The sequence below is a fragment of the Mauremys mutica genome, chromosome 1, assembly GCF_020497125.1.
Source record: "Mauremys mutica isolate MM-2020 ecotype Southern chromosome 1, ASM2049712v1, whole genome shotgun sequence".
Classification (NCBI taxonomy): Eukaryota; Metazoa; Chordata; order Testudines; family Geoemydidae; genus Mauremys; species Mauremys mutica.
In genome coordinates this window covers 370,021,897-370,031,482 of record NC_059072.1, presented here as the reverse complement: position 1 = coordinate 370,031,482, position 9,586 = coordinate 370,021,897, and the positions used below count along the sequence as shown (strand labels likewise).

The 9,586-nt window shown below is 45.7% G+C and overlaps 1 protein-coding gene across 1 annotated transcript; it reads right to left on the bottom strand.

The window, feature by feature from the left end:
- Window positions 1-7,675: 7,675 nt before the first annotated feature.
- LOC123363082 (olfactory receptor 52R1-like) lies at window positions 7,676-8,704 on the bottom strand. The gene has a single exon (XM_045003806.1). The coding sequence runs from the start codon at window positions 8,702-8,704 to the stop codon at window positions 7,676-7,678; it is 1,029 nt and encodes a 342-aa protein (XP_044859741.1).
- Window positions 8,705-9,586: the final 882 nt, after the last annotated feature.

Sequence of the window (9,586 nt, the reverse complement as noted above, 5' to 3'; positions counted from 1 at the left end):
AAATGTGGGCAAAAAAAAATTACCGCGTAAAAAAACACTGGGGCACACGTGTCAGTTATCCACCGGTCCTTAGTGAACCCAAAATTCATCAACCCAAAAGTCAAAATCACAATTTCTCCATTCATATCAAAATCTGTAACCTTATTTGGGGGGCGTGTCATAAACAGATAGTTAAGGGTTAAAGTCTCTTTTACCTGTAAAGGGTTAACAAGCTCAGTAACCTGATGAACACCTGACCAAAGGACCAATCAAGGGACAAGATAATTTCAAATCTCTGGGGAGGGAAGGCTTTGTCTGTGTCCTTTGTTTGAATTGCCATTCTCTCTTTGGATTTAAGAGAGGCCAGACATATTCTTCAAGTTCTCCAAGGTTTTCTGAAGTATTTTCTTCTATTCAGTATAGTGAATATTAGAAAGCGGAGTAGTCTTATAATTGATTTCTACATTTGCAATTGTGTGTTTGCTGAAGAAATATCTTTATTTCTGTTTGCTGTTACTTTGATTATTCTGAGAAGGGGTGGGGGAAGCCTCTCCAGGTTTATTAGTTAGACCCTGTATTTGTTCATCCTGCTAATACAGAGATAGTGTACTTTTTTCTTTCTTTAATAAAATCTTTTCTTTTTAGAACTTGATTGATTTCTTCCCTTGTTTGGATTTTCAGGGGAAGAGGAGGGGGGAAAAGTGAATCCCTCTTTGTTTTGATTCAAGGAGTTTGAATCGGTATTGGTCTCTCCTAACGGCTAGGGGAGGGGAGAAGAAGGTGGAGGGGAATGGTTTATTTCCCTTTGTGTTGAGATTCAAGGAGTTTGGATCTGTGTTCCTAGGGAAAGTTTTGGGGGAAAAGGGAGTGTGCCAGACACTAAAAACTTGGCTGGTGGCAGATTTTAGTTTAGAGGAGTCCATGCAGGTCCCCATCTTACGGACGCTAAAGTTTAAAGTGGGGAATAAACTTATGACAGAAGGAGATTCCACCACCTCCCTAGGGTACCCATTCCAGTGCTTCACCACCCTCCTACTGGAAAAGTTTTTCCTAATATCCAACCTAAAGCTCCCCACTGCAACTTGAGACCATTACTCCTTGTTCTGTCATCTGGTACCACTGAGAACAGTCTAGATCCATCCTCTTTGGAACCCCCTTTCAGGTAGTTGAAAGCAGCTATCAAATCCCCCCTCATTCTTCTCTTCTGCAGACTAAACAATCCCAGTTCCTTCAGCCTCTCCCCATAAGTCATGTGCTCCAGCCCCCTAATCATTTTTGTTGCGCTCCGCTGGACTCTTTTCAATTTTTCCACATCCTTCTTGTAGTGTGGGGCCCAAAACTGGACACAGTACTCCAGATGAGGCCTCACCAATGTCGAATAGAAGGGAATGATCACGTCCCTCGATCTGCTGGCAATGCCCCTACTTATACAGCCCAAAATGCCATTAGCCTTCTTGGCAACAAGGGCACACTGCTGACTCATATCCAGCTTCTTGTCCACTGTAACCCCAGGTCCTTTTCTGCAGAACTGCTTCCTAGCCATTTGGTCCTTAGTCTGTAACAGTGCATGGGATTTTTCCGTCCTATGTGCAGGACTCTGCACTTGTCCTTGTTGAACCTCATCAGGTTTTTTTTGGCCCAGTCCTCTAATTTGTCTAGGTCCCTCTGTATCCTATCCCTACCCTCCAGCGTATCTACCGCTCCTCCCAGTTTAGTGTCATCTGCAAACTTGCTGAGGGTGCAGTCCACGCCATCCTCCAGATCATTAATGAAGATATTGAAGAAAACCGGCCCCAGGACCAACCCTTGGGACACTCCGCTTAATACTGGCTGCCAACTAGACATGGAGCTGTTGATCACTATCCGCTGAGCCCAACAATCTAGCCAGCTTTCTATCCACCTTATAGTCCATTCATCCAGCCCATACTTCTTTAACTTGCTGGCAAGAATACTGTGGGAGGCGGTATCAAAAGCTTTGCTAAAGTCAAGGAATAACACATCCACTGCTTTCCCCTCATCCACTGAGCCAGTTATCTCCTCACAGAAGGCAATTAGGTTAGTCAGGCATGACTTGCCCTTGGTGAATCCATGCTGACTGTTCCTGATCACTTTCCTCTCCTCTAAGTGCATCAGAATTGATTCCTTGAGGACTTGCTCTATGATTTTTCCAGGGACTGAGGTGAGGCGGAGTGGCCTGTAGTTCCCCGGATTCTCCTCCTTCCCTTTTAAAAATATGGGCACTAAATTAGCCTTTTTCCAGTCATCCGGATATGGAAGGAAATATAAAATCACTGCAGATAAAATTTGTGGATGGCCCAAAGACTGGCACAGTGCTTACAATATGGAGGTCAGGGCAGGCATATCGATTGGTCTTGAGCATTTGGTGAGCTGGGCCCATGAAAACAAAATGAATCACCTCTGGCAAGGGCCCTGGGTTGTTTAATGGCTGTGCAGATCTGAAAGGACCCCAGACCTATTCTCTGTCCCATCACACTCATTTTGCACTGGGTTTGTTGCCCAGGAGAGCTCCTGAGCAAGAGATGGGTACCTGTGAATCCTGAGCTGGAAGCGTCTTCCCTGGGAATCCACCTCCGGCAGCCGTGTCCCACGCCTCTCTCAGCCCAGCATCTGCAGCAGCATCGCACGCCGAGTGCCGACACAGAGGTGTGCAGCATATATAATATAGCTGTGTGCAGTGCTATTTATCGAGCTTTAGGAGTAAACAGCAATTAAGGGACTTTCCCTAAGGGAGATGAGAACCCTTGGGCTCTGTGCTGAGTCAGAGAGGAATTGGCTGCTCTGTGTATTTGTGTATATTTAAAAATTCTAGTAAATTAGGAAGTAAACTAGGGGTAGTGTCTCGGTCTCCATAGGTCTGTAGCCCTGAGGATTAATCTGTTGGTCTGTATAAAATGTCTTTTTGATAAAAGTGTGTAGGCTGCATAGATTATAGAATTATTTGCAATAGAAATGCAAGACACCTATAGACACCCAGGCCAGACACCCTGGCCAACTTCCTGCGTGACGCTGAAAGCAACCTTTAGGACCCTTACTCAGAAAAGTAATAATAGAATATAAACCTACGCAAATGTCTGGGGACCTTTGAATGTCTGAAGACCTTTCACCTAGTAAAGGGTGGAAAGTGGGGATTTCTGCCCACAAATCTAACAAGTACACCACAGATGCGTATATACCTGTCACTCATACGCACATAAAATGGTGGCCTATGAGGGATGGTACCCTAACCTTTCCGTGGGGGAAAGACAAATTTGGGCATAGGATTTCCGAATAAGCCCTATAAGAAGGGCGTTGATACAGCATATGGTAGGCGATACTTCCAGCTATCTTTCTTATCGTCTCACCTTGTCTCCCCTTTCAAGGCTGTCAACTACTGATGGTATTTCTTTTCACAGCTGTAAGTATAAAGGAATCTAATGTCTGCTTTATCTTTTGAAAGCATCTAGTTTATAGACTTATACTCAGTCTTTTTATTATTTCCTTTTAAAATAGGTGTTAATAACACCCAAGTTCAGAGTGAATTTAGAACTGTGTATTATCATAGATATATATCTCTTAAAGAACTGTGATATTTTGTAACTTTGTAATCTCAAACTGCTTTTAACATTTTTACATTTACCTATTGTTTCATTGATTTTAAATAAAAGGTCTGAAAGACTAATTTTGTCTCAGTGTAAGTTCCTGTCATATACCCCAATCTCCTTGTATAAATTCTGTGAAGCCTGATTTAAGACGAACTCTTATCTTCTGATCACACATATTGGCAAACCATATCCATATTATTAATATCTATTAATTGTTACTAACATTATTAATTAATTAGAAAATTAATTATCAAATAAAACTAAATTAAGTGGATAAACTCCACTGACCCTACTAACATACCCCAAATCACGCTACAGGTCTGAAACCCTGTAAATGCCCACGATGGATGGGTAGGTAGCAGACAGACAGATCTGGGGATAGATGACTTAGGAGAGATATGAACACTTTCTCCGTACTGGACTGTTGCTGAGGGATCAGAGATAAATAATTCTCATCAGTAATGATCACCAAACTGTGCAGCACCTTTCTCTGAAGGATCTTCAAAATACCTAACAAAGGAAAGTCACTATGAACAAATCCCCATTATACAGATAGGGAAGTGAGGCACAGCGAGATATCACAGAGATTGAGTGGCAGGATGACAGACAGAACCCACGAGTCCTGACTTCTCTGCTGGAACCATGGTCTCTCCGTCACACCAAGAGGGAAATGGACTCCTGCACTGACAGGGGCTGTTCACTGGGTGGGATGCAGAGGAAAGGCTGGAGGAGGGACCCTGAGCCTTCGCCATCCTCAGAAGGTGAATCTGAGGTTTTCAGAACTAGCTGCAGTTTGTGAGCTCCCCACTCATGTGAGGTCCCTTCCAGTTCTAAGAGACTGGTATAACTCCTATTATTATTTATTTTTAGTTCTGCAGAAAGGGATCTGGAGATTACAGTGGACGAGAAGCTGGATATGAGTCAGCAGTGTGCCCTTGTTGCCAAGAAGGCCGGTCTGCAGAAGAGAAGAGTGAGTTTGGATTTGATAGAAACCTTCAACTACCTGAAGAGGGTTTCCCAAGAGGATGGAGCTAGGTGGTTCCGAGTGCTGTCAGATGACAGAACAAGAAGTAATGGTCTCAAGTTGCAGTGGGGAAGGTCTAGGTTAGATATTAGGAAACATTATTTCACTAGGAGGGTGGTGAAGCACTGGAATGGGTTCCCTAGGGAGGTGGTGGAATCTCCATCCTTAGAAGTTTTTAAGGCCCAGCTTGACAAAGTCCTGGCTGGGATGATTACGTTGTGGATTGGTCCTGCTTTGAGCAGGGGGTTGGACTAGATACCTCCTGAAGTCCCTTCCAACCCTGATATTCTAAGATTTCAGCAAAACTTATTCTATGTATAATTCACATAGTGAATTACAAAGGAAAGGGAGAGATGAACAGTTTTGTATGGCCCGGGGGAGAGAAAGAGAGAGATGGGATGAAACCCACTAGAACCAGGTGTGACCGGTTCCCTCATTGGGACCTCTGTGGGACAGTCACTGGATGTGCTGAGATACCACTGAGCCTGACCCTTCTGCCAGCCTGGGCACCCCTTGCCTCTGTCTTGCTGAGCCAGAGACTCCAGGCCTTCTCCAGGCCAGACACTCAGACTGGGCCACACCCCTCTGCAGAACACAGACACTGAGCTTAGCTCAGCTCTGGAAAGGCTCCCAACTGCACAGCCCCAATGGGACCTGACCCCCAGACAAATCAGCCTTACACCCTAAAATTTTACACAGTATAAGTTCAGATTGTTCGCCCTCTTTCTTGAAGTAAAGAGAGAGAGATACAGACTATTTGCCCTCCACCCCTAGATAACAATTACTTACACTGGGTTTATTAATAAACAAAAGTGATTTTATGAAGTACAAACGGTCGGATTTAAGTGATCATAAGAGGTAACAGACAGAACAAAGTAAGTTACTAAGCAAAATAAAACAAACATGCAAAGCTAAGCTTAATACACTATGAAACTTGTTGCATGTTATATCTCATTCTCAAAGATGTTCCAATAAGCTTCTTTTACAGATTAGACTCATTTCTAGTCCAAGCCAAATCCTTCCTCCTGCTCAGTCTTTGTTAGATCCAGCAGACATCTTGAGTGGTAAGATGGGGTATCGTCCCTTCTTGTCTTGCTTCACACACTTATATAGATTTGGCAAAAGCCTGGAATTGCGTGTCTCTTTGTTTAAACTTCCCCCCCGCCTTGTGAACAAATACAGTGAAACCCCACTATAACGCAATGTTTGGGGTCCAAAAAATTCCATTGCGATAAATGCGGGGTCGCGGTATAGCAGGGTTTCAAGCCGGTCAGTTTAAGTCAGTGGTCCCCAATGCGGTGCATTGATGTGCCCCACGTAGTGCCTAGTGCCCCTAGTGCCCAGCAGGGGAGAGGAGCCGCGGCCCCTCCAAGATGGATTCCGGTATCAGGTGACACAGACGCAGGCCTTCACAGCACCCCTGCTTTTGCACAGGCGTCCCACAGACCTACAGGAAAACAAATCCATTCACAGCCAATTGTTTCTTGCTTAAGAGTCATCAAGTTCCTGAATTACCATGAATGGCCCTCATATGCTTCACATTCATGATACAGGCACATAAATAGGATGAACACATTCAGTAGATTATAACTTTTCCAATGATATCTTACAAGAGGAATTTTGCACAAAGCATATTCCAGTTATGTCATATTCATATTTAAAAGCATATTTTCATAAAGCATCAGGGGTGTCTCGCAAGACAGTGACGCACTGCCTCTTCTGTTAGGGAGAGCACGTTCCAAGAGAGAGTCAAACCTTCTCCCTGACCCCAAACCTGTGATGCTTGTTTAGGAAACATTTCTTTCAGGGAAGCCTGGCTGGGTCACTCCTGGAACAAGTGCACTCAGGGAAACACAGAGGGCAGGAAAGCCAGATTTGGGTGAAGAGATCATTTTGTGGACACCTCCCTGCCCAGCTGCACTACCTTCCACTCACAGTCCCCTAGCTACCATGCAGCATCCATGTAGCAACTCCAGGTTTCCTGTCACGGTTGGACACCCACCGGGCAGCTGTGTTTGGGTCCCACACACAGGTCCCATGTGCTTTTGAGTCTCAGCACCATTCAGGCCCTGCTTCTGACGTTGGGTTTCTAGGCCCAATCTCAGGGTGTAGCTTCTGTTCTAGCACCTCCCTCTGGGAACGGAGAGCTGTGTGCCAAGGCCCGGAGGGTAGTTTTGGCCTGGCTCCCCAGATTCTCCAATTGCTTTGGCCCACCCTTCCCAGAACTCCCCTTTGGGTGCACTCTCTTTCCAATTTCTCTCTATTGGGTCACAAGATTGTTAAAGCAAACAGACCCAGGCCTTGCAAAGGGGTTGCTAAAACAATTCATCTACTTTAGACAGCACAAGAGATACTCAGATCCAGGTAAACACAATATGATACCTGCACGCTATTCCCTGCCTCTGTGGCATGTGAGTGAAGAGTACGGGAAAATCCCAAAGACATAAGGATAGAGATGTTTCGTACAAGCAAACATGAGTTTATAGGGTTTCCACTCATCTGGGTTTTACCCAGACTGTCCAGTTTTTGGCTTATGTGCCTATGTGCCATTTAGGGTTCTCAGGTAACCAGTTTTCGACCAGAAAGTGAGGTCAAAAATGGAAACTGGCAGTGTCCAGTTACTGCAGGGCGGGGGGAGATGACAGGTCATTAACTTGTGCCATCCCTACTCATCGGGTGATGCTTCCTACCAGCAGGCAGACTGTTTGTCAGGCTGCAGCAGCAACTTTGCCAGCCCCGAAGCAGAGGTGGCACAGCTGGAGTGGAGAGGAAGCTGGAGATGTTCTAGAGAGTGACGGAGGAAGGCAAGAGAGGAGTGATCAACAGGAGTGTGACCTTGCAGGAAAGGGCGCAGAAGTGGGTGGAGTCTCAAGGTGAGATGTGCAGCAGGGGTGGGGATTGGAGGAAGGAGTGTGCAGCATCTCAGAGGTCCAGTTAACAGAAATTGGAAAGGTGGCATCCCTATGAGTTAATGAATTGTACATAGATCGATTTCCCAGTTTGGTACACAGACACAGCACAATAAGGTCAGGAAGTGGCTTAATGTCACTTTCACTCTCCAGACAGTGAATCAGGGAAGAGGGATCAGCCCAATGTCACCAACCTGCTCTGCATGGAGCTCGGTCTGAGAGCCAGGGCACCAGGAGAAAACTTTCATCCCTTTATGAGTAACAAGCTGGAGGACCCTGTCCCGGATCTGTCTGGTCCTCACTCCGTAGATGATGGGGTTCAGCATGGGGGGCACCAGGATGTACATGTTGGCAATGAGAATGTGGAAATGCAGGGGCACATTGTGGCCAAACCGGTGTGTGAGGAAGGAGAAGAGAGCTGGGATATAAAAGGCTAAGATAACACAGAGGTGGGAGACGCAGGTCCCAAAGGTCTTGAGCTGGGCTTCCTTTGTGGGAAGGCTGAAGATGGCCCTGAGGATCTGGATATAGGACACGGAGATATAAGAAACATCCAGACCAGTGACCAAGAAGGACAGAAAGAGGCCATAGTAACTACTGACACGGATGTCAGCACAGGCCAGCTTCAACACAGCCATGTGTTCACAGTATGAGTGGTGGATGATGTTTGTTCTGCAGTATGGCCACTGCCTCGCCAGGAAAGGATAGGGCAGTATGAACATGCTACCACGCAGCACCACGGCAAGGCCGATCTTGGCCACCAAAGGGTTAGTCAGGGTGGTGGAATGTCTCAGGGGGTCACAGATGGCCACATAACGATCAAAAGCCATCGCCACAAAGATCCCAGAGTCCATCACTAAGAAGCAGGCAACGAAGTACATCTGGGTGAGGCAAGCACTGAAATTGATCTCCCTGGAATTGAACCAGAATATGCTCAGTGTTTTGGGTAGGGTGGCCGTGGACAGGACCAGGTCAGTGATGGCCAACATGCAGAGGAAATAGTACATGGGCTCATGGAGGCTCGGCTCCCTCTTCACGATGAACAGGATGGTGAAGTTCCCCAAGATGGCTATGGCGTACATGGTGCAGAAAGGGATGGAGATCCAGACATGGGCTGTCTCCAGGCCAGGAATGCCCAGCAGGATGAAGGTGGAGGGGTTGGTGAAGTCGGTTGTGTTGGAATCTGACATGGAGTAGGGGAGAAGGTGTCCAACTCTGAGGCAGAATGGTATCTCCTGTACATATTATATGTATGTACTATATGTTCTGCTGACTTCCTATATGTGCCCAGGGTCTAGGGTGATGGTCGCAGTACAAATTCCTGGATGGAGAGACAATATTAATATGAGCCAGTACATGCACTACTGGAGAATGTTCTCATGGGTGAAGCAGATTGGTCGCTCTTCACACACCAAAAAATGTCATTTTCATTATTCAGATAAATGAATTATGAACAACTGACTCTACTAATGCCAATTCCATATTGCATGGTGCTCACCATAACAATAATTCCTAAATGTCTTGTTTGGGAAACCTTAACAGGCACCAGTGGGAAGCACAAGCGTGGATACTGGTTATCCCTCATTGTTACCCAAGTTTGAGAATGCATGCTTTAGGGAGTTCCCCATTAACCCAGTCGTTCAACATCTGAGTGGAAAAAATGTAAACCTTTCCCAGACATGTGCCAGTGAGAAACATCTCAACTAGAACACACCTCAGGGAAAAGACCTGGGTGTCATTGTTAGCAGCTCCGTGGAAACACCTGCTCTTTCACAGCAGTCGCAAAAAAGTGAGAATGTTAGAATGCCTTAAGAATGGGATGGAAAAGAACCTGCTCTGGACATGCACTCAGTTTTGGCCATACAGTCTTTAGAAAGGATATCACCAATAGAAAGGGGGTTTCTGAAGCAGTCTGTGAAAATGGAGGAGGCTGCCGTATGTGGACAGACTGAAAAGACTGGGCCTGTTTAGTTTAGAGAAAAGAAAAATATAACAATAACAATAAAACAAAAAATAGGGTGTGTGACAAAGTTCCTCCTCTACCTTGGTGGGTCCTGCGCTTATTGTCAGAT

Bases quoted from the DNA above. Each gene is read 5' to 3' on its own strand.
- LOC123363082 (XM_045003806.1), bottom strand. From the start codon at position 8,704: ATGTCAGATTCCAACACAACCGACTTCACCAACCCCTCCACCTTCATC.